This window comes from Neocloeon triangulifer, unplaced genomic scaffold (genome assembly GCF_031216515.1).
Source record: "Neocloeon triangulifer isolate White Clay Creek 2 clone unplaced genomic scaffold, ASM3121651v1 ptg000011l, whole genome shotgun sequence".
In the NCBI taxonomy this organism is placed as follows: Eukaryota; Metazoa; Arthropoda; class Insecta; order Ephemeroptera; family Baetidae; genus Neocloeon; species Neocloeon triangulifer.
The window spans coordinates 3,422,557-3,445,859 of record NW_026775553.1 but is presented as its reverse complement, the minus strand read 5'-3'; the positions used below and the strand labels follow the sequence as shown (position 1 = coordinate 3,445,859).

Here is a 23,303-nt window from a genome sequence, read left to right as displayed (position 1 = left end):
GCAAAAATTATAAAATTAAGCACGGATTTTTTTGCCTCTCCGTCAGGATTATCGGTCAGGGTCTTATTTGACAACTCTTTAATTTAAAAGAAATTTTATTAAACGTAATGAATTATCCATCATCCGGTCCTGGGCTTATTTGCACGGACACGGACAAAAATTCCAAAAAAATAGCAAAATAAAAAATATAATAAATAGATGGATATGCTAGTTCATAATGGTTTACTTCACACCACTTAATTTACTAAACTTAGATTTATTAATGGAAATAATAACCAAAAAAACTCAAGTAATCATAATCACATACGCAGTAATTGTAGTTTTTTTTTATTCAAAGTGTATACAAGAAAAATTTATTTAATTTCATTCTTTTGCTATTTAGAAAAACTAGGTAAACAACGGTTTTTTGTATTTTCAAAATAATTTAATTTGGTTATAATCGGATATATCTAAAATTGATATACATTAATTTGTTGTATCCAATTGTCTTTGAATAAGCCACGCAATCAGTTATCAGGAAAATGAGGAAAATAATATTTATGTCATAAAAAAAGCGATGTTTCTGAAAAAGTTGCTGTTTAAATTTTAAAACTTTTGAAATGCTACAAAGTAAAATTGTGGCCGGAGGTCAAATTTCGGTAGGAAGATGAAGTTGTTTTCTCCGCTTTGCTGGATGCTTCTCATGATTATGCATATTTTGCTTTCATTTTTTGGTTTCCTCACACAGAGTCTGTTGCTATGGTGCTAGGTTTGCGAAAAAGACTGAGCGCCGCCGCCGATCTCGAAGGTGGGGATCGAGAGAGACCTGAGAAACCTGCCCCGGAGAGAGAGAAACCTCTAGAGCAGATATATGCGACCTAAAAAACTCAGGTTGTCGGTGAGAAGACGCGCAGCGAACTCGACATGACAACAGCACTCTCTGTGGCTTTGCTCCTGCTGGCCGCCCAGCAAACCCTGGCCGCCAAGGACTTGGGTAATTTGCAATTTTTAATTACAAATTTAGAACTTTTTTTATATCTAAAGCATGCAATTTTACTACAAATTGGCACAAATATTTGAAACAGTTTTTTGTATTAATTGTGCGATGCTCTCTAATATTTTTATTCGTAATTTTTCTTGAAAAATTGAACAATTAAACCGGTCATTTACTTTGATTATATAAGAGTGATTTTCTCAATTTCAAGGTTATTTTAAGGTGAATAAAAAAAGGACCGCAAAAATCACTAAGAAGGCCTCTCTTTACTTGGCCAGGCTGGATCTATAATTGGCACGAAAAAATACCGCTATGCTTGAGTGGAGAACTCCATACTAATCGCCCAGCCTTGTTTACTTTGCACTCACTCAAGAATGAGCACATATAAGAATTTAAATCACGTGCGTAAGAAATGCTCCAAACAATGAACTAGAATAATAATATTAGAGACGTACACTGTACTTACAATAACAATGCGTCTCAAAGAAAAAGTAGCAAAAATACCAATAATCATAAATGGAGAAAGCGTGAAATTTGCGAATAGAATAGAATAGAGTATTTATTGAACACAACTAGGTGTACAACGGGTGTCTAAAGCTAATTTGTCTTCCTAAAATTAATTTTACAATTAAGCTTGTTTCGATAATTATTACAAAGTACAAAATTAGTTAATTTTGATTTTTGCAGCCTCTCTTAGGCTTAGTTTTCGTTCATTACATTCAAGAATATGATATTGTGAACATTTCTTACCGCAGTGCTTGCATTCACAATCTATTGTCGCTTGAGAATGAAAATTTTTATTCTTACAAAATAAATAGTGGTACCCGTGACAGGCAAATCTCGTAAACACTTGGCGATCACTGAACATTGCACATTGCCAATTTTTATTCTTCATCGTTTCTGTCTCGTAGAACTCAACACATATCTCAAGTTTGTTTAAATATTTAGACACACAAAATTTCTGGAATGCTTCAGTTTCAGTTAGAGAATATTTTACCTGTAAGTCCGATACAAAGAGATCAGTGTCAACTAATTCATACACAAATCTAGATCTAATATACTTGGACAGTCCTAAAACTCTTTTTAAATATCTTGTTTTGACTTTTTCAAGATTTTCAAAATCAGTCTTTGTTAGGAAAGGCCATATTTCTTCAATGCCGTAGGACGCAATTGGGGAAATTTTTAGATCAAATAGCTTGTGTGCTGTTTCAATGGATAATTGTTTTAGTTCTCGTATATTATAAGTGGCCAGCAATGCAGCTCTTGTTCTTTTTTCAATGTGCTTTCCAAAAGAGATTCCTGATGGTTGAAAAGTAACTCCTAAATATGTAAACTCAGCAACTCTCTCTATTTCAATTCCACCTAAATCTAGGCGGTCACTTAATGCATATTTTCCTAGACCCTTATTTCTAAATTTCATGAATTTGCACTTTTCCAAGTTAAGTTTCAAACTGCGTTTTAACAAAAATTCTTTCATTCTGGCTAAAGCAATTTTCAAGTCACTTAATTTTACTGAGGTTAAAACAATATCATCTGCATAATAAATGGCTTTCACGTTTGGCAAATCTCGTAGAATATTATTTATATCAGCTAAAGAGTAATTGAACAGAAATGGGGACGTGCATCCCCCCTGTCTTACCCCATTTGATTGTGTAATAAGTTTTGATACTGTTACTCCATCTACTATTCTCAAGAAATTTAAGTCTAAGTTGTGAGCTAAATAATTTAACTCCGTGAACGTTAGCTTCTTGCTTTCTATTAACTTCTTAAAAATAAACGCCCTATCTATTGAGTCAAAAGCTTTACTTACATCCAAAAATAAGGCATATAAGGGTGATTTCTTCTTATAAACTGTCTCTTGAATGTTATTAACTAAGGACTTAATTGCCTGTAAAGTAGATTTTCCTTTCACAAAACCATATTGATTGCCTGGAATCTCGTGAATCAAAGATGAGTAGATACGTGCATGCAGTACACGATCTAACAGATTGTAAAAAGCCGAACTAATACATATTCCTCTATATGAATTTGTATTTTCCGCGTCCCCTTTTCCCTTATACAAGAGTTTTAGATTTGACTGCCTCCATTCCTCTGGACATGTTCCTAGCTCCAAGCATTTGGTGAAAAATTGCGTTATTTCGGGGAGAAAGGATTCAACAAGTAGTTTAATATTTTCATTCTTCACTTTGTCAGGTCCAGGGGATTTCCCGTTTTTCATTTTCTTTAATGCTAACAAAACTTCTTCTTCCATAATAGGTGAAAAATTTATATCATTTCTGTAATCTACTATCATCTCTTTCAGATTTAACGATTCATTTTCACTCAATTTTTTCTCGTTGAAAATTTTTTCAAAATTGCACTCCCATTCATCCATCATTATATTGTTTGTATTGTAAAAACTTTTGCTCAACTTGAGAATTTTATAGCACTTGTTCTGCTCCGCCTCTTTTAAAATGTCCAACTCCTTCATTTGCACAAAAGCGTTCTTCTTCATTTCACACATATTTTTGTAATTTCTTTTTATTGCGGTATAGTGCGGTAATAGAATCTTGATTATACTAGTTACATTTAAACTTTCAGCCACTTCCAAGCACTCTCTCCATTCGTTCAATTTCTGTTTTAATTCGTAGCATTCAGAATCAAACCACGGTTGACTAATCCGTTCAGTTTGCCTACGAGGAATGTCGGCCTCTTTCATAATATTTATTTAGAATTATGAAGTTTTCCAAATATTTCACATTTAGTAAATTTCCTAACCTAGAATTAAAATACACGGAAATTCCCCTCATCGGTCGCCCTGCCTCCTTTTGTGAAGCTAAAACTTGCCTTGAATAAAAACCAGGAATGTGAAGTGGTTTCTTTAAAAATGTTTCCGTGAAAAGAAGAATATCATAATTTTGCAGTTCTGTTGCAATCGGAGATTCATATGCTTTCGTAAGCCCTTCACAATTCCAAAGCCCTAATTTTAAGTTACTCACGTCGCTGTTTCGACAAGGGAAATCTATAAAGAAAGTTTCTCACGAGCACCACAGTTGCGCTTGCTTCTCTCCCTGGGTGCAACAGTCTGCGAATTAGGGGCATCATTTAGCTGCTCTTCGTCATCCGGCTTCCCTCCAGTCTCTTCTTCTTCCTCCCCGGCCTCCTTTGGGTTGAACAAATTCCCACAGTTTCCCCAGCGTTTGGAGATATACTTGTTGTACAGATGAACAGTGACTGGGACATCTCGAAGTTCTTCGTACAGAGTGTCCAAGACCCAGAGGCGATGCAGCCTGTCCATGCCACTGCACATGTAGGTCATTGCAATCTCATCAATCTCTTCCTCTCGAATGACTTGGGCCAGCTTAGCAAATGCAGTCTTCACTCCCTTTAGGAAAGGCTCAGGTGCTTTGTGCAACTTGTGGGGGGACCTCATTTTAGTTACCACGTGAAACACAGTACCGTACTTTTCAGTCTTCTCTCTGATGATTCCGCCTATTTCAGTCTTTCCCGGCTCAGCTTTCGGTTTGCCCACCGCCGCCGTAACCTCTTGTGCAGCCCCCATGCTGGTCCAGAGATCAGAGGCTATGGCGTGTGCCTTTATCTCTTGCTTGGCATCCAGTAGACTGACCCCTTGATGTTCAACAAACTTGACCTTGGCTCCCTCCACTGCGAGCGACTCATCATTCTTCAGGGCCTCATCGAGTTGGGCAGAGCGATCGATGTATTGGTTCACGCAGGGTGTGTCATCAGCCTTTGTCAGAGGAGCAATTGGTGGATAATAACCTCTCTGATACCTGCCGTGAAATTGCCTCCGTCTGTTATCTGTACCGCTCGACTCATTTTCTGCATTCTTCTCGTAGAAAAGGACCTTCCGCTCAAGCTCCCTCAGCTTAGCCTCGTGCTTCTCATCTCTCTCCTTCCAGGACAAACGTTCCTTTTCGAATTCCTCCTGCATCAAAGATACTGTTTTACTGAACATTTCGCCAAGTTGGTCATTCTGAATTTTGAGCTGATTTGAGAATTGCAGCGTGACATGCTGGAAAACACGCTGAATGATTTCCTCCAACGTTACTACAGCTCCCGGAGGAGCCGGACCTCCTGCGTAAGTCTGTCCAAAACCTCCTGAGTTGAGAACTGGTCCATTGCTTCCATTTTGCAGAGGGTTTGGCGCCATCTCCTGTCCGGGGGTGGGTGGAGTTCCTTCGGGCCATGCTGGATGATGGAATTTTGCTCTATTTTCTGTATGTCCGTAAGAAGGGCCACAATTTATGGGTGGCTGGGCAGCGTACCCTTGTGGTGACCTCCACGGCACATGTGCAGATGCCATGGCCTTCAACTCAGGGAAAAAAGGCGAAATTAGACACACGACCCTCCTAAACCAGTGTTTTCCTTACCGAAGCAGTGCTGCCAAATTTGCGAAACGTGTTGTTTAAAATTTCAGTTAATTTTGTCACAATTGAAATTAATTTAATGAAATACATTGCGCTCCAATTAAGGAGCCGAGCCGAATCTAGTTTTGTGTAATTATTGAAATTCTGCTGGCAGGTTCCCTACTTCACAGTCAATGCCCTGAATGGGGCCAAATCTCTGCCGAGTGCTACAAAAACCAGCTGAATGACATCATCGGAGGAGTCGCTCAAGGTAAATTAGCTCGATTCCCACCAGCTTTCATTTTTCCACTCCATAAAATAATAATGCTTAGAAAAATCTCGGCGGTCAAAACCAAAATGCTCATTTCTTAATCCCGTTAGCAATTTTCGTTAATTATTTTATTGCATAACACTTTTTTTGGTTCTCGCTGAGGAAGGTAATTGAATATTAATGTTATGTTGGTGACTACTGTATATATTGTACCGTTGGTAACACTGTAATAAAGGTTAGAATTATCTTGGAACCCGAACCGACCGGACGTGTTATTCCGTTCTCCGCACTCTACAAGCGGCCAGAGGCCGCCAGGGCCGGCAAGTGGCCGCCCTTGTAACACCTCAAAAACAGGCCACCTCCAGACGTAACAAATGGCGACGAGGAAAAACTAACTTCGGTGAAGGAGGAAGAGGTGAGTGGAGCGAGAAAAGTGCGAGAACGGCGACCACGTGCAGCGTGTGGTGATTCCCCAAAATTGGCTTGGGTTGGTGTCCGGAGGCGGACCTGTCCGGCACCAAAAGAGACCTCGAAGGAGCCAACGAAGAGTTTCCGGCGGGAGGAAAGTCGGGCAAGAAGAAATTCTCCGCGTGAGGCTGCGAAAAGCCGGGCGTTACATCAGCCAAAAACGAGGTGAGAGTCAGCAGACATTTTCAAGTCGAGGCGGCCAGCCGGCCAAGTGTGAAAGTCGGTTTGGCCAGAGATCAAGAGACCCGCGGCCCAGAGTGTTTTTGCGAGCAAAGTCGCAGCGGCAAGAGAAGGGTGAGCAGAGTCACCTGCCGCAAAGTACGAAGCGTGACAGCCGTTCCTCGGACAAGGGAAGAGGACGGTGTGTGTCGGGGCGTCAGAGAAGGGCGTCGCCGAAAAGGGTCAGAGTGCGACCCAGTGAAGAGCTCTCCCAGGGTGGGAAGCTCACCGTGTTCGTCACCTTCAAGAAAAGGGGCCAGAAGGGAAAGGAGGAAGGAGGAGGACTTGGGCTCGTCATCGTGAGTTCGAGTGGAGAGAGACCACGAGCCAAGTCTTGTCTTCAAGTGCAGAGTCTGCTGAGCGCAAAGAAAGCAAGAAAGAGGAAAGAGAAGGGCGAGATTGAGTCCAGGGAAAACCAGCGGCCACCAGACAGAGGACGTGTGGCGCTGTCGTTCGTACGAGAGAGACGCCAGGAGGAGGCAGCCGCCTTCTCTGGCCAACGTGTGAGTGACTCTGAGGGTGCAACCGTATCCTCGAGCCTTCGACCTGAGTTGAGGGGATCTCCTCAGGGGTCGTTTGAGAAGTGCCAGGCGAACAAGAGCCTGAGGTGAAAATTCCTGAGACGAGGAGGAGAGAAAAGAAGAAAATCAGCAACTGGAATTTCAGGCCGTATCCAGATTGCGTGAACATTTTTCGGTGAAATTAAGTTCAGTGAATATTTGAGATTGAGAAGGATTTTAAGAGTTCAGAGTTGAGAAAGTTTAGAGCAAATTTGAAAATTCAAAAGTTGAAAGTAAATTCAAAATTTCAAGTATATTTCAAAAGTGTAAAATTTGTAGTTCCAATTCAAGAGTGAATTTAAAGTGGTTCACAATTTGCATTTTTGAAACCAAAATCTTGTGCATTAATTTTCACAAAATTGAATTATTGATTGATTGATTGATAGCATGGCATCTTCTTAATTGTCTTAAAATAAAATAATTGAGTTTTTATCTTAGGCGGGAGATGTTATGTTGGCGACTACTGTATAGATTGTACCGTTGGTAACACTGTAATAAAGGTTAGAATTATCTTGGAACCCGAACCGACCGGACGTGTTATTCCGTTCTCCGCACTCTACGAGCGGCCAGAGGCCGCCAGGGCCGGCAAGTGGCCGCCCTTGTAACACCTCAAAAACAGGCCACCTCCAGACGTAACAAATGGCGACGAGGAAAAACTAATTTCGGTGAAGGAGGAAGAGGTGAGCGGAGCGAGAAAAGTGCGAGAACGGCGACCACGTGCAGCGTGTGGTGATTCCCCAAAATTTGGCTTGGGTTGGTGTCCGGAGGCGGACCTGTCCGGCACCAAAAGAGACCTCGAAGGAGCCAACGAAGAGTTTCCGGCGGGAGGAAAGTCGGGCAAGAAGAAATTCTCCGCGTGAGGCTGCGAAAAGCCGGGCGTTACATCAGCCAAAAACGAGGTGAGCGTCAGCAGACATTTTCAAGTCGAGGCGGCCAGCCGGCCAAGTGTGAAAGTCGGTTTGGCCAGAGATCAAGAGACCCGCGGCCCAGAGTGTTTTTGCGAGCAAAGTCGCAGCGGCAAGAGAAGGGTGAGCAGAGTCACCTGCCGCAGAGTACGAAGCGTGACAGCCGTTCCTCGGACAAGGGAAGAGGACGGTGTGTGTCGGGGCGTCAGGGAAGGGCGTCGCCGAAAAGGGTCGGAGTGCGACCCAGTGAAGAGCTCTCCCAGGGTGGGAAGCTCACCGTGTTCGTCACCTTCAAGAAAAAGGGCCAGAAGGGAAAAGAGGAAGGAGGAGGACTTGGGCTCGTCATCGTGAGTTCGAGTGGAGAGAGACCACGAGCCAAGTCTTGTCTTCAAGTGCAGAGTCTGCTGAGCGCAAAGAAAGCAAGAAAGAGGAAAGAGAAGGGCGAGATTGAGTCCAGGGAAAACCAGCGGCCACCAGACAGAGGACGTGTGGCGCTGTTGTTCGTACGAGAGACGCCAGGAGGAGGCAGCCGCCTTCTCTGGCCAACGTGTGAGTGACTCGGAGGGTGCAACCGCATCCTCGAGCCTTCGACCTGAGTTGAGGGGATCTCCTCAGGGGTCGTTTAAGAAGTGCCAGGCGAACAAGAGCCTGAGGTGAAAATTCCTGAGACGAGGAGGAGAGAAAAAGAAGAAAAGCAGCAACTGGAATTTCAGGCCGTATCCAGATTGCGTGAACATTTTTCGGTGAAATTAAGTTCAGTGAATATTTGAGATTGAGAAGGATTTTAAGAGTTCAGAGTTGAGAAAGTTTAGAGCAAATTTGAAAATTCAAAAGTTGAAAGTAAATTCAAAATTTCAAGTAAATTTCAAAAGTGTAAAATTTGTAGTTCCAATTCAAGAGTGAATTTAAAGTGGTTCACAATTTGCATTTTTGAAACCAAAATCTTGTGCATTAATTTTCACAAAATTGAATTATTGATTGATTGATTGATGGCATGACATCTTCTTAATTGTCTTAAAATAAAATAATTGAGTTTTTATCTTAGGCGGGAGATGTTATGTTGGTGACTACTGTATATATTGTACCGTTGGTAACACTGTAATAAAGGTTAGAATTATCTTGGAACCCGAACCGACCGGACGTGTTATTCCGTTCTCCGCACTCTACAAGCGGCCAGAGGCCGCCAGGGCCGGCAAGTGGCCGCCCTTGTAACACCTCAAAAACAGGCCACCTCCAGACGTAACAATTAATGACTTGAAAAAAAATGTTATCTTTTGCTGCTCTTTCAGGTGTTCCCGCTTTGGGCATTCCTCGATTGGAGCCTTTTGTCGCCGGCCCTTTGAACGTCACCGTCAAGGTCACCGATGACCAAAGCTTCACCATGAGTCTGCACAGAATGACCTTCACCGGCCTCAGCAACAGCAAAGTTTCCTCGCTCAAGTGCGCAGTTGGAAAAAAATTTAAATGGAATAAAAATATCTTTTATAAAATTTCAGGATTGGAAAGTACGACGACGAGCGCCCCGACGAATTCAGTCCTCTCGAACTGACCCTTGGTTTGTCCAAGCTGAGAATCAAGACTCCCTATTCCAATGAGGGCCGCTTCATCCTCTACAGGGCCACTGGACAAGGTCACCTGACCTTCACCTTCAGTAAATTTAAATAATTTGTAAAATAAAAAATAATCAAATTTTTTTTCAGCCGACGTGTTGATGAAAATTCGCGTCAAGTACGGCGTGATTGAAAGGGACGGTGAGCGCTTTGCTCAGGTGCACTCGTCACGCGTCCAGGTTGGCGCCGGCAAGTCAAACATCAACGTCGACAGCCTCGGCAATGACAACGAAGTCGCCAAAGGTAAAATTTTGCAACATTTTTAATTGAGTATTTATTTTTTTTTTTTTAATTTGCTAGAAATGTTCAACGCCATTCTGTCGGCAAGCAGCGACCAGATTTTCCAGTTGATCTTCGCATTCTTGAACCAAGAGTTCTCCAAGCTCTTCTTGGACGTCGCCCAACAGTCCACTGCCAACCTGCCCTTGTCCAAGGTCTTCAAGCCCTGGCAGGAGCCCCCCTCTAGCAACTAAACCCAGTTTTTGTTTATTTTAAGATTTTTTTTTTCAAGAAATATATTTTAATTTCCTGTATCTAAAATGCGTTTTATTTAACTCGAGAGTACATAAAGTGTTAACACTTCTTGGTTTTTGGTGGAAAAATATTTCGTCATTTTCGACCACATTGCCCAAAAGTTCATGCTGTGGAGCGTACAAATTTCATCTGCTATGTTGCGGAGTCTTGTTACTGAATTAACCTAGGTTTACAAGGTTATTGTAGCAAAAAATTGCATTCACAATAGTCCAATTATTGCTAGCTCTGCAGATTTGACAACAATAAAGGCACATACATGGTGAACACTTTTCCTTATCCCACATCCAACTGAAAATGCTATAGTCGTATTTTGCCATTTGCAACTTAAAATTATCCAACGTGCTTCGATTAATTCAGATTCATCCAAATTTAAAATTAAACAAGGAGAAAATAGAGATGGGGCACCAGTATGGTTGTCCCAGGTTAAATCAACGACTAAAATTATAACCACCCCTTTTGCTGGGATTTCCATTAGTCTGAAAGTACCCCTGTCGTGAAATCAAAATTGAGCCGCTGGCTCGTTTTGGGGGAATTTCATTTCTTGGCGCTGTTTGCTTTCAAACTATCAAAGTCTTCAAAAAGAGGTAAATCATTTTCCTTGCTATTAAACAGCGCTTGATATAACATTTATTGCTGACCATTGGTGCTGTTATTGACATGATTAAAATAAAAATGATAAAATACCGATTCCCAGCATTCCACAATTTTTCATAAATTTCTCATGATTCGAGAGACAGAATCTTTTTCTGTCACATTTTATAAAACTGATTTGTCTGCTATCGAACTTAAACCTACTGATGCTTTTGCTTCATTTGCAAACAAAAAATGTACTTAGCCCTTGGCCAGACGCAGGACGTGCAGGATGACCTCATCGACCGTCTGGTTGTTCAGCAGCGTCTTGACTGCCGAGTCGTCTATGACCACCGTGAAGAGCAGTTTTGCATTTTCACGGAGTCTGTCAATCGGAGAGTAGTCCTCGGCAAGGGCTGGAGCGTGGCCGCACCGCCGGATCACCGCCTCCAGCAGTTTGTCCACAGTTTCGTCAGGCCATCCAAAAGCAGCCAGAGTGGCTTCATCCACCTATTGAAATTATTCAAATTTAATCACAGAAATGGGTTTTGAATTATAGATTGTTTACCAGAAGAGAGAGGAGTTCTCGAATAGAGTCCGAGAGAGCTTTTTCGGACATCGATCCACCTGACTGTGGGGCGCCCATGAGACCTGCCAGCTGAGTTGTGGTGGCCAGGGCGGCACCCATTGAGAGACCGGTGGAAGCGGCCGCTTGGGCTGCCTGGGTGGCCAGCAACTGTTGCTGCAGTTTCTTCTTCTCAGCCTCAGCCAGAATTTCCTCAAGCATGTCCCTATGCTTGGATCTCATGTGTCTGAAATACAATTTTAAGAATTAAATTGCATTAAATAATAATAAACAAAACTTATCCTACCTAAGCAGACAGTCCTGTCGGATGAAAGCTCTTCCGCATTCGTCGCAGGACCTCGGTGGCTCCTTGGTGTGTGTGAGCAAGTGGATTTTCAAGGAAGACTTCATAGCAAACTGCTTCTCGCAGATTGGGCACTTGTGAGCTAAAAATATTCAAAATTTAGTCATAGTTGAGGTTGTTTTAAATGTCTTACATTTGACGCCAGAGTGGAGGATGGTGTGCCTGGCGAGGTCCTCCTTGCGGACAAAGGTCTTGGTGCACTGGTCACACTCGTAAGGCTTGGCGCCTTCGTGCACATACTTTATGTGCATGGAGAGGCGGACGCGGCGGTTGAACGATTTGTTGCAAATGTCGCATGTGAATCCATATTCGCCTGTGTGGTGGAAGATGTGGCTTCGCAGCTGGCTAGCCTGGATGAAGCTCTTTCCGCAGTAGCCACAAGTGTGAGGCTTGACCCCCGTGTGCGTCTTCACGTGCCGGTTCAGTGTCTCTTTGGCAGCGAATTTGGCAAAGCACTGGAATCAAATTTATCAATTAATAAACAAATTTCTAACAAATAATTTTTGTTTTATTTAAAAAATTGCACTTACCTCTTTGCACTCGTAAGGCCTTTCACCAGTGTGCATACGGCGATGTTTTTTCATGGCGCCGCTCGACGGGAATGTCTTCTCGCAGAAATCGCAAGGGTAGGGCCGCTCGCCAGTGTGGATGCGGGTGTGTATCTGCAGCAGACTGGTGCCGTGGAACTCCTTGTTGCAGAATTCACAGTTGTACTTCTTCTTGCGCTTCACCTGACCGGCATGGGCCCGAAGGTGCTCACGCAAGTTGTCCTTTCGGCTGAACATCCGACCACACACCTGATATATTAAGGGAAAAAATCACATTCGTTCCAATTATTGATAGATTTTTTCCAGAAAATGTTTAATAATATTATTTATATGAAAAAAAAATACCTGACAAGGGTGGGAGGGTTTTGGTTTTCCATCGCACCCTGTCTGGATGACATGCCGCTCCAAGTGGTACTTTCTGCTGAACATCTTGTCGCAGCGGTTGCATGTGTAGGGCTTGAGGCCCGTGTGAGTGTACATGTGGCGCGCCAGAGTGCCCTTGTCTGGACACCGAGCATCGCACTCGGGACAACTGTAGGTCTCGCCCTCAAAGTGGATGACCCGCCTGTGTCTCTCCAGACTCGACTTGAGCTTGAACTTTTTCTGGCAGTCGACACACTCGTAGTCCCCTCCTGAGTGGGCGGTCTCGAGGTCTTCGAAGCAGCAGTGGCACTTGCCAAGTGCGGCCGGAGCGGCCGTTTCGTCAATCAGGTTGTTGACCTTGGCCAACATGACACCCTTCATCTGCTCGCTCAGGGTGATTTCGCCGTCCTCCAGCTCGACGAAGTTGTTCCGAGCGCGCTGGTTGATTTTCTTTTTGGTTTTCTTCGAGGGTGGCTCCTCTCCTGGGAGCTGGTTGAACTCGTAAACATCCACAGGTGAGTGATTCTGCTCAGTCGAGGATCCCGGCTGAGGCTCATTATCCATCAGCTCTTTGAGCTTCTTTCCAAAAGCTGGAATAAAATGCAAATTAATTTAAAACGCTTACCACAGTTAGAATGAAATGCTTACTTGAAAGGCCTGGAGTCTTCGGGGACTTGTTCTGGCCTCCGGTCTTCTCACTTGCATTTTCATTGTTGACTTCTTTTCCTTTCTTTTTCTGTGAATTTGTTGGAGAAAGATATTTCCACATAAGATTTTGTTTGGTCTTGTCTACTTTTACCGGTGACTTGGGTTGTTTCGCAGCCTTTGTCTCTTTTTTAGCTGCATTCTTTTTGCCTTTCTTGGCAGCGGGCGCCTCTGGACTGCCTGCAACTCCATTGGTCAGTTCCTCTTTATTGCGGGTCGAACGCCTTGTTTGCCGAGGGGCAACTGCAGTGTCTGCAATTTGAAGAAAACTTCAGATGCTGCTGAGGAAAATTTTACATTATCAATTGTACCTGCCATATCGCACCTTGTAATTCAGAACTAATAAAAAACTGAAACAACGAAAATTAAAATTAAAACAAAGAAATAAAAATCAGGCACTAGCAATAATTTTCAAAATTGAATATAATAAAATTTTAAATATATTTTAATTAGAAACCATTTCTAATAAATAATGAAGAAAAAATATTTCAACTGTACAATTTGTAGGAAGGGGTCATCCAATCCATGCCAAGAGTTTTCAAACATATAATTTTACCAAAATTTCTCAAAATTCACAAGTTTTACAGGACATGCGACACAAGGTTTTGGAAAATTTCAAAAGACTCCATCTTGGCTTTCCATCTCATTGAAGAACAGAAAACCTGGGGAGCCGAAATTTAATTTGTCCTTTTAAGTTTTCATATAAAAAGCAAAGTAATAAAAAATAAAAAAAATTAATGCCAAAGGAAGTGTCAAATGGACAAGATTTTACATAATAGTAGATAATAGGATTTTGCTTCCGTGGGGTACGGTTCTATTCTACATGAACGCCTCCTCAACGGTGCCCATCAACCCCCTCTGATCATGATTGCCAGCATTGTGTGCTTGGGCCTGCTGGGGAAATATTACAATGGTGAAAGCATGAGCTTGGTAAGGAATTTTCTTTCTTGACTTGAACAGTCGAGGCAATTTGAAACTTAATTGAAACTACTTTTTCAGTCCGTTTTTTTTTTAAACAAAACATGATTCACTTGTCTGGGCTTTTGGTGATCCTGGCCAATTCTATCACCTGGATAAGTAAGTTTTCTCTAATGTATAATTTAATTTTGAAAGCAAATAATAATTTCTTCCAAATTTCCAAAAGCTATAAGGAGCAGCATCAGCCTCTTCTCCCCCACAAGCGCCGCTATATCCAAGCTACCCAATTCTTCAACACATTTACAGCTTTCGTCATTTTTCGAGACTAAAATTTTCAGCTATGTTTGTTTTGAATTAAAGTTGTAATAAATAAGAATTTGTTAACTATGAGCAAAGTTAATATCATTGATCTTTTAAATATTATGAAATTTTGGCCAAGCTTAGAATGTTTTTTATATTTTTCATATTTTTTCTGATACAACAAAGAAATCAACGCGTGAGGACATACACTATTCGAATCAGGTATATTGGAGGGGCTATAAAGATAATTCTGAACAAATGATGTGTGCAGATGATACAAATTTAAAATTTTCACAATCATCAATCATTTCTTAGGAAATTTTTACAAAGAAGCCCATTAATTGCACATTTAGTTTAGGGATAAAATGAAGTACTCATTTTTTTTTGGAGAAAAGTGCCACTTGTCTCATTGAACCGCCAAATTTATGGGGCCAAAATTGATAAGCTAGAGGACAACAATTAAAAATATGACGTCTAATTTTGTAAATTAGTCAAATATAGAATTTAACAATTTAAATTTAAAAAACAAAAACAATAATATTTTTAATTAGTACTGCGACTAATCGCCTTGACGTGGAATTACGTTCTGAGACCCGTTTTGAGTGGTTTCTTTGGGTTTTAAATTCTCAAAAAATTATATTTTTAATTGAAGAAATTTTTTATTACAGTAGAGCCCAACAAATTTTAATTTAATAGCGGATTTATGGAGGGCAACGAGACAAATTCAGTCGTAACCAATTTTTTTATTCTCTATCACGGAAAGCCAGTTTTGAATGTGCTGATAAAAATCCATAATTTTTTTTATGTGGGGGTAAAACTAAATATTTTTAAAAATCAAGTTTGAGATGATGTGGTTAAAATCGGAGATGAACCCTGAAATATTTTCCATATATTTCCGTCAAAATGAGGATCAAAAAGAATTTGAATTCAATTTTGTTTTTTATAGTCGCATCGAAAATAAATCGCGAGTGGATTAGATCGAGCGACGCCTAGACGCTATGCAGCCCGTTACGATGTAGCCAACACATCCTGTAAGTTAGAGGGCCGTGCGTGACCTGTTGCTCGGCCGCTGGCCTACTTTACACTTTGCATATTTAAGATTCGCCGGGTGCCAAAAATGGTGCTCATTCGCGAATTCCCGCCAAAACCTGACCAGCGAACGTTTTTTTGAAAGCCCCCGTCCGGAGCCCGAGTCCCCGCGACGGGATCGTACAAAGTCTGGCCCGGAAGTGCCAGCGTATGCATATGCAACCACCATTACGAAGAAATGTAGGCCCCACGCAACACACGCCAACCTTTTGCGGCGTCTAGCGCTCGAACGGGACCACATTCGGCCGCCAGACGTTTGGGTCGGCCAACGCAGTCTCTTACCTACAATTAGGGCCCAGTGGGCCGCGGCGGCACGCCGAATTCGCCGAAATTCGTCCTGCAGAAGCGAAAAGCGACGCCCCTGGAAGTCGGCTTCGTGCAGCGTCCCAACCATGGAAGGCGACGCCCACTGCGCATGCGTCACAACTACGGTCCTGCCTTCTCATTGGTTTAGAACTGGAGACTCAGCTTGTGGCGCTGAAATGCGAATCTGGTTCTCCGTGAAGCGCAGAATATTAGCGCGAATTAAAGTGAAGGTAAAATAATACTTTTTATGCAATCGTACTTCTATTTTTTCTGCTTCAGCAGGTGCTATATTTTACTCATTTTATTGTTCTTCTAAATTATCAAGTAGTAAATTGATTACGTTTTAAATTTTAAAATAGTTTAAACTGAAATAAAACAGCACACTTCTTTCCATAAAATTGTTGTTTAATTTAGTTCTTTGAAGCAATCAAGTATAATAAAACAAAAATATTTCCAACAGAACATTTGATGCTTTTTTGTATCAATTTGAAAACATTGAACCACATGTCTGCTGTGCTTGTACTCAATTGCTTGTTTTCGGCAGTAAAGGGAGTAATAATTAATGAATGCATAAGAAACCTTATCATAAGAAACTGCTACAGAATAAACTTAGTAACTGAGACGATGAAGTTAAAATTTGATGACAAAAATTTTTAAACTGAGCGCGACACTTAAAAAAATCATTTCAAAGCATGGTCTTAAAAAGAGATTGGAGACGACGGAATTGTCCAATGAGTTCTTCGACACACGTTTTGGTGTACAGTTGGTTCAGACATGAGGTGGCCATGTCCAGCGCCAGAACAACCACGTCATTCCGTCTCTGCGCAGCCTGCACCTCGGCCAGCTGACCCAAGAGGAAGGCAGCTGACTTCATCAAGTAGTGCTCATCTCCGGCAGCCCCCCACGACCAGTCCGGTTGCCGCAGGAGCTTTTCATAAGCAGCCATCACACTTTCTAGTCCTGAAACCTTCACCAAAGACAGGGCAACAGTGCCAGGGGCAGTACCGTCCCGGCAAGCGACAGCTTCAATTTCCTTGGCCAGAACTTCAATGGGGAACAAGTGGCTCTGCAGATGTTTGCCGACTGCCTCAACTCTGGAGAGCAAAGAGTTCAAAGGGCGCGTTGAAGCAATCTGGAAAAGAATATTTAGAAAAAAATGAGCAAGGTAATACAATTAATGTACCATTTGATGCCAAATATCATTAACTAAATTGGGGTCCTCATGGTTGGAACACTGCAATATGGCTAGTTGGCATTCCCAGAGCTGGAGAGGAACTGCATAGTGCTGGAATAAGTCTGTTATCGTCAATAAAGTTTGTTCCAGTCTCTCAAGCTGGGCAGGGCTGAGGTCGTGGTCCAGCTTCTGCACTTCTTCCAAAACCTTTTATTAAAATTGGATCAGTTTAAAATTCCTTCTATTTCTGCAAAATCTCACTTTGATTTGAAGCTTAGCAACGTCAAGCTGGTCTTCGAGTTCTTTGCTGAAGAGGCCAGTTGATTGACTGTAGCCAGCGCTTGACGATCGAAGGCAAAGGAGAGCCCTCGACAGGCAGTAGATGCGCTCCTGAAGTTGCATGTGTGGCTCTGGTGCGGTAGCAGCTTTGTGAAGCACACTGGCTGCCATAGCATGCCGGCCAGTTTTTTCATACAATGTCCAAAGAAGCTCCGAGACATTTCGATCATCCCGACCATCAGCTATTGAATGAACGTAAAATAAGAAGTGGTTAGATAACATAACATTTATTCTTTTAAAGATAAGAAAATTAATTGAAAAATTCGTTGGAAAATTTTGTTTTTTGTTTTTGGAAAAGGATAAAATGTCTTACTTCTGGATTTCAATTGAAGTCGCTGCAGGAAGGCCTCAAGTCCTTCCGGCGTGGGTTCTGCTCTCTGCAACAGTTCCGACTGCATCAGTCCTTTCCGCAGCAGCCACTCAAACACAGATTCTCTCAACAAAGCGTCGGACTGCTTCAAACAACTTTGCAAAAGCATTCGTCCTCCCAAGTGGCCTTCAGGTTGGTTGTACAGTTTGTCTAGGCTGTTCACTGCCTCTTTATAAGTGTCCATTCTTCTTCTGAGACAATCTGCTCCAACCGTCTCCTCAGCTGGCAGCTCATTCTGTATTTAAAAAAAAAATGAATTTAGTTTTCCAGGCAGAAAGTTTTGATTGAAATTTGTACCAAGTAGTGCTTCAGGCCCATGTCATAAGGGTCTTCTGCTTTGGCACAGGCGGTGCAAACTCGCACAATGCCGTCATAGCACTGGAGGTTCAAAAGCTGCTGGCAGACCGAGGGTAGGTCAACATGCGGAGCAGCTTCTTGCAGCAACTTAAGGGCGTTGGTCAGGAGCAAATTCTTCTCAGGGCTGTTGTTCTCGTGCTGGGCTTGTTGAAGCAGCTGCTTAGCCTTGGCCGAGGCAGCGTCCTCTGACCTAAACAGGGAAGGACAGGTGCTGCGCAGCTTTGCACTGATGGCATCTATGGACGCATTGTCAGAAAGGTAGAGTCCAATCAGGGCACCCAAGAGGGCGCCACATATCTCCTGGCCAGAGAGGAGCAGCTCTTTGAAAGTGGTGTTGGTTAGCGCCAGCTGGAGATCGGCGGGCAGCTGCGGAGCCAAAACATGCAGCTGGTGCTCACACACAATGTGCCACAAACCCAAAACCTAAATTTTAAAATGATATTATTTTTTTGTTGGACAAAACCATTGAAATATGACCTCAAGAGCATGGCAGACAAAGTGTTTCAAAGCCTCTAGAGACTTTTTCTCCTCGGCGTCCGTGATGGTGTCATTTTGGTTGCTACGAACCAGCAAATGCAAATTACGTTTCAGGAATGCTGAGACTGCTTCCAAATAGGTGCAGGCAGCGGCGAGAAGATCGGCATCGCAATTGCTGGTCAGCACCACTTTCTTGTTGTCCGTGGGCATCTGACGACAGGTGGTCACACTCCACAGAGGGCGGAGGATTCTTGAGACCAAAAGGTACATGCCCTCGTGTCTGCCGGAAACACCACTGACCGCATTGGAAAGTTGATTTGGCACCCTGAGTTTAGGATTTTGTTTAAATTCATCATTTTATGTTGCTTTGTGGAACTGGTTAAAAAACTTTAATTAAAATTATAAAATTAACCTGATTGGAGTTGAAACGCTGCTGGGGTTGAACATTACAGGAGTATTCTGTGCACTGGGAGCCAGTTGTCTGCGCTCAGAACCAAGCAAGAGGAAAGCTCTGGTGGCAGCGTCAACAACATTAGGACTTGATTCAAAACAGGCCAGAATCAAAGCAGTGGCGCAAGCCTGGTCTTCGCCAAGGAAAGAAAAGAGAGCTCTGGTTGCTTGGCCCTCTGGTCCACTGGCAAGAAGAGTTGCCTTCATGATATCTGATGGTCGTTGTTTAGCAAGCAGATTTACTCCATTGGAGCTCAAAACTGCGTATTTAGCCTGTAAATAAATAATGAAAATAAGGTTAAATATTTGAAACATTTTAATAAACAGGCTAGATCATGTGAAAAGTAAGCTTTAAGTGAAAATAACGCAATTTGCAACTGAAAATATAGCAACATGTTAAATTGAAGCAAATCTATTTCTCTAATTTGTTTCAATTGGTCCCTGAATTTTCCATACCTGCGTCTCCATGTGTTGAGTGACAAGCAGCGGTTCTTTAGAGTTGGAAGCAAGGTTAGGCTCTTCAGCAATTTGCATAACGCGGTCATCTAGTTGGAGTCGAGACTCGGTCTCGGCAAGGTGGGTGGCCGAGGGGAGCAAGTCTCTGCTGAGGCAAGCAATGGTCGACTGCTCACCTCTCTGCTGGACCATCAACAGAGTGCCTCTGTGGTGCAGCGCTTGGTAGACATGCTGAGGAGAGGCTTGGCTAGCTCCTGCTGTGTACCCTGGCGGCATCCGCACATGCACCAGGTGCAGACCCTGGGGTCGATTTCCACCAACCCACTGAGCATTGTTGATGACCAGTGAGGCCAGAGAGTGTGTGGTCATGTAGAGACGAGCTCCTGATGAGGTTACTGCGACCAGGTGAAGAGATGACGACTCGGATGTCTCCAAGGCCTGGATGTGCACTATCGGCTTGAAGGTGCTACCATCTAGAGTGCGAACAACGCTCACTGCCTGCTGAACAATTTGCGACTAAAAAGCAAAATTTGTTAGTAATATATAAATAATTGCAGTGTTTTTATTAAACACCTCTGATATTGATGCAAGCTGTGTTACTGTGCCCGGGTCCTGTCCAAGGAGATAGGCACTGATTGTGCCTTTAGAAGACAAAGCGTATAGGAGGCCTCTTGAGTTATCAACCACAAGTTGAACAATACTGTCTTTTTCAGAGAAGGTTAGGAATGCAGGAACCAGCAGGGACAGCATTCCCTGAGAGTGGTTTATCCTTTTGCAGCTTTTGCCGAACCAGCCATCGTTGCCTTTGTACAAAATCTCAAACAGACAACCGTCGTCACCACCCTAAAGAAACTTTCTGTTAATAAATGTAGGATTAAATTTTATGTATTGTTTACTTGGAAGATACGTCCATCGTCAGTTCCAACAGTTGTTGTGACACCACTGTTGTCCAAGGAGAGATGGTAAACAGCATCTGGAATGAGGTTGAGCAGGTCTGTGCCTGCAGGACCAGGGCTAAAGGTGACTCCGAGGATGACAACTTCAACACAAGTGACCACAACTAGCAAACGTCGCACAAAAGGTTGAAAGACACCCTGGCGAGGCTTCACCAGAGCAACTCCGACAATGGTTTCAGCCAGACGATCGTAATAAGCCGTGTCTACGCCCTGTAGAAAATTTTTATAAATTTATAACATTCTTCGATAAAATATCAATTTTTTACCTGGTCATATGACCAAAGGTAGAGGTCACTGTCAATTGTCATCCAAGCTCTGTGGATGTCTGGGAAGAGGCCTTGCTTGCTGTGGTAGTGAGAAGCCCTAATGTGCTGGCTAATTTCTCTAGGCAGAGGAACTTGGCCGACGTTTTGAATCTACAAATTTTATTACGTATTAAAATATTTTTTCTTGTGGATTTTCAAAATAACCTGTTTAACATTGACTCCGTGAAGAATTGAGTCTAGAGCCACATAGTCCATATCACCGAGGCCACTGGCCGTGTGAAGACAGTGCTGGGACACCTTTGTGGTCTCCAGCAAAGTTGGAAAAGAGCTGTCTGCGGCTAGGGCTCTCTCCACGCCATTGCCGGCGGAGGACAGCAAGTCGACCACCAGCGGTGCAGACATCACAGTCGTTTGGTTCCTCGGGGTGAACATGACTGTCCAGACGCGTTATTTAGTCCAGAGGATCTATAATAAGGGAAATTTATTAACACTAAACACATTGTTGGGGTCGAGTGTGTTTGATTTGTTGAGATTGAAAATTAACACAACACCCACGGAACTTTTAACGTACGGTTCTTGTTAAGCTGTGTGCGAACCTTTGAGGATTTCCAATGAAAATATATCTTGTATCCTGCACTTTTGTAAATTCACTTAACTTTTCCGGTTCGACGGGGTCTTCCGCCGACCGGTTAAATCCAAAAACGCACGCCGCAATACACAAAAAATCAACAACAGGCGTGAAGGAGACTAAAATTCCAAAGAGCTTTTCTTGCAGTGTTTTCCGTTTGCGCGCGACATCAGGGGGTACCAACATAATTTATTCTATTAAAGAAATGTCTCTGATTTTCAATAACATTTAATTATTTTTAGATAAATCAAGTATTCCTTAAAAGGCATGGAGAAATTAAAAAAATATATTTATATAAAAACTGCGAAGATTCCAATTTGCCAGTTGCCACTCTTGTTATTTTGTTGGTATCATAGCTCTCCCGTTGCCATGGTGATCTTTGGTTGGTCCTCGCTGGCCTGAATTCCACTGCGAAAATTAGCCCGCGAATTTGAAAGCTGCATGCGCCGAAGTTGCAACAGCCACTCTCCTTAATGATATAGATCTTGAATCCTTTTTAATGCACCGTGGAAATATTTTATCGCATTTGGTGAGTTTTCAGCTGTGCAGAAATTAAAAAAGCATTCATAAAAATCGGTTGAAGAGTATTAAATAATTATATTAAATAACTACCCACTTTGCAGATTACGCTAGAAAGAAATGGGAGAGGATAAAAAACTTGACGCCTGTGTTAAAAAAACCCAAGATGCTCTAGGGAAGTATTTGAAAAAGCCACCCTTGACAGAAAAGCTTCTCAAGAAGCCTCCATTTAGATTTCTTCATGATATTATAACTTCTGTAGGTTTATATTTTGAAGCAAATTTGAGAATTTCCAATTTCACCTAAAAAAATTTGACAGGTGATAAAGCAATATGGACTGATGCAGGGTTTGTTCACCCCCGCCGAAATGGTTTCTGACAATGTTAAGGAGAAAGACGCCAAAATCATATTTCTGCAGAAAGTCGTTGACACAATGAGTAATGTCGAAAACACTAAGAATAATTTTTTTATGGAAATAAATTAATAACATTTAATTTCAGTTTTGATCAGTAAAGAAAATTTATCTGTCAAGCCGTCAAAAATTGTTGCCGGACAGGAACCCGAAAAGACGAATGAACTTTTGCAAGCTATTGCCAAGGCCTTGGAGAGAAAGGTATCATCTTGAAAACTCGGCAAACTTTTTTGCCTAACGGAGAATGAAATATTTAATATTATTCTGCTTACAGCTTGACAGTACGTCTGCGGTTCAAGAAGTTCTTGGAAACAATACTCATGATCGAGGTTCTAATGGAAAAAAGAGCAAAGCTACTGTAAGTTCTATTTGTTATAAATTCCACCAAAATTTAGTAAAATATCATCAATAAATTTTAGATGCAAGCTGTAAATGGACACTCGAGTAAAAAAGATGAAAAACTAACCAGAACAAGACCTAGAAGAAGCGACTCAAAAGATTCACAAGATAGCCCAGACAGACCAAAAGAGTATGAAAATGTATAATTTTGAAAGAACTTAACAGATAGATAGAGATAGAGTATTTATTGAACACAACTAGGTGTACAACAGGTGTCTAAAGCTAATTTGTCTTCCTAAAATTAATTTTACAATTAAGCTTGTTTCGATAATTATTACAAAGTACAAAATTAGTTAATTTTGATTTTTGCAGCCTCTCTTAGGCTTAGTTTTCGTTCATTACATTCAAGAATATGATATTGTGAACATTTCATACCGCAGTGCTTGCATTCACAATCTATTGTCGCTTGAGAATGAAAATTTTTATTCTTACAAAATAAATAGTGGTACCCGTGACAGGCAAATCTCGTAAACACTTGGCGATCACTGAACATTGCACATTGCCAATTTTTATTCTTCATAGTTTCTGTCTCGTAGAACTCATCACATATCTCAAGTTTGTTTAAATATTTAGACACACAAAATTTCTGGAATGCTTCAGTTTCAGTTAGAGAATATTTTACCTGTAAGTCCGATACAAAGAGATCAGTGTCAACTAATTCATACACAAATCTAGATCTAATATACTTGGACAGTCCTAAAACTCTTTTTAAATATCTTGTTTTGACTTTTTCAAGATTTTCAAAATCAGTCTTTGTTAGGAAAGGCCATATTTCTTCAATGCCGTAGGACGCAATTGGGGAAATTTTTAGATCAAATAGCTTGTGTGCTGTTTCAATGGATAATTGTTTTAGTTCTCGTATATTATAAGTGGCCAGCAATGC

At 41.9% G+C, this 23,303-nt stretch overlaps 4 protein-coding genes across 6 annotated transcripts; 2 read left to right on the top strand and 2 right to left on the bottom strand.

The window, feature by feature from the left end:
• The first annotated feature begins 815 nt into the window (after positions 1-815).
• On the top strand, positions 816-14,015 carry LOC132196199 (uncharacterized). The gene is made up of 6 exons (XM_059618686.1): positions 816-973; positions 5,498-5,593; positions 9,035-9,185; positions 9,242-9,396; positions 9,446-9,598; positions 9,656-14,015. The coding sequence occupies exons 1-6, from the start codon at positions 904-906 to the stop codon at positions 9,826-9,828; spliced, it is 798 nt and encodes a 265-aa protein (XP_059474669.1). The 5' UTR covers positions 816-903; the 3' UTR covers positions 9,829-14,015.
• Positions 10,153-15,732, bottom strand: LOC132196198 (zinc finger protein 436). Of its 3 annotated transcripts, none has more exons than XM_059618684.1 (10): positions 15,594-15,732; positions 13,316-13,354; positions 13,093-13,256; positions 12,948-13,035; positions 12,282-12,889; positions 11,919-12,185; positions 11,522-11,843; positions 11,332-11,470; positions 11,028-11,271; positions 10,153-10,969 (listed from the first exon to the last, which is right to left on the bottom strand). In XM_059618684.1, exons 2-10 carry the CDS (start codon positions 13,320-13,322, stop codon positions 10,721-10,723), a joined length of 2,088 nt encoding a protein of 695 aa, XP_059474667.1. In that variant the 5' UTR covers positions 13,323-13,354; positions 15,594-15,732; the 3' UTR covers positions 10,153-10,720. The 3 variants fall into 3 exon arrangements, with proteins under 3 accessions (XP_059474667.1, XP_059474668.1, XP_059474666.1); XM_059618685.1 differs by having other exon boundaries at positions 13,099-13,256; XM_059618683.1 differs by having other exon boundaries at positions 12,948-13,256.
• Positions 15,733-16,007: 275 nt separating this feature from the next.
• Positions 16,008-21,224, bottom strand: LOC132196193 (nuclear pore complex protein Nup154). Its single transcript, XM_059618675.1, has 13 exons — positions 21,034-21,224; positions 20,667-20,927; positions 20,463-20,612; positions 20,137-20,406; positions 19,814-20,083; positions 19,241-19,756; positions 18,747-19,057; positions 18,335-18,659; positions 17,798-18,280; positions 17,444-17,735; positions 17,053-17,312; positions 16,801-16,998; positions 16,008-16,749 (listed from the first exon to the last, which is right to left on the bottom strand). The coding sequence occupies exons 2-13, from the start codon at positions 20,892-20,894 to the stop codon at positions 16,303-16,305; spliced, it is 3,750 nt and encodes a 1,249-aa protein (XP_059474658.1). The 5' UTR covers positions 20,895-20,927; positions 21,034-21,224; the 3' UTR covers positions 16,008-16,302.
• Positions 21,225-21,479: 255 nt separating this feature from the next.
• Positions 21,480-22,586, top strand: LOC132196255 (TRAF3-interacting protein 1). The gene is made up of 6 exons (XM_059618773.1): positions 21,480-21,619; positions 21,714-21,867; positions 21,929-22,046; positions 22,110-22,222; positions 22,296-22,379; positions 22,441-22,586. Exons 2-6 carry the CDS (start codon positions 21,730-21,732, stop codon positions 22,564-22,566), a joined length of 579 nt encoding a protein of 192 aa, XP_059474756.1. The 5' UTR covers positions 21,480-21,619; positions 21,714-21,729; the 3' UTR covers positions 22,567-22,586.
• Positions 22,587-23,303: the final 717 nt, after the last annotated feature.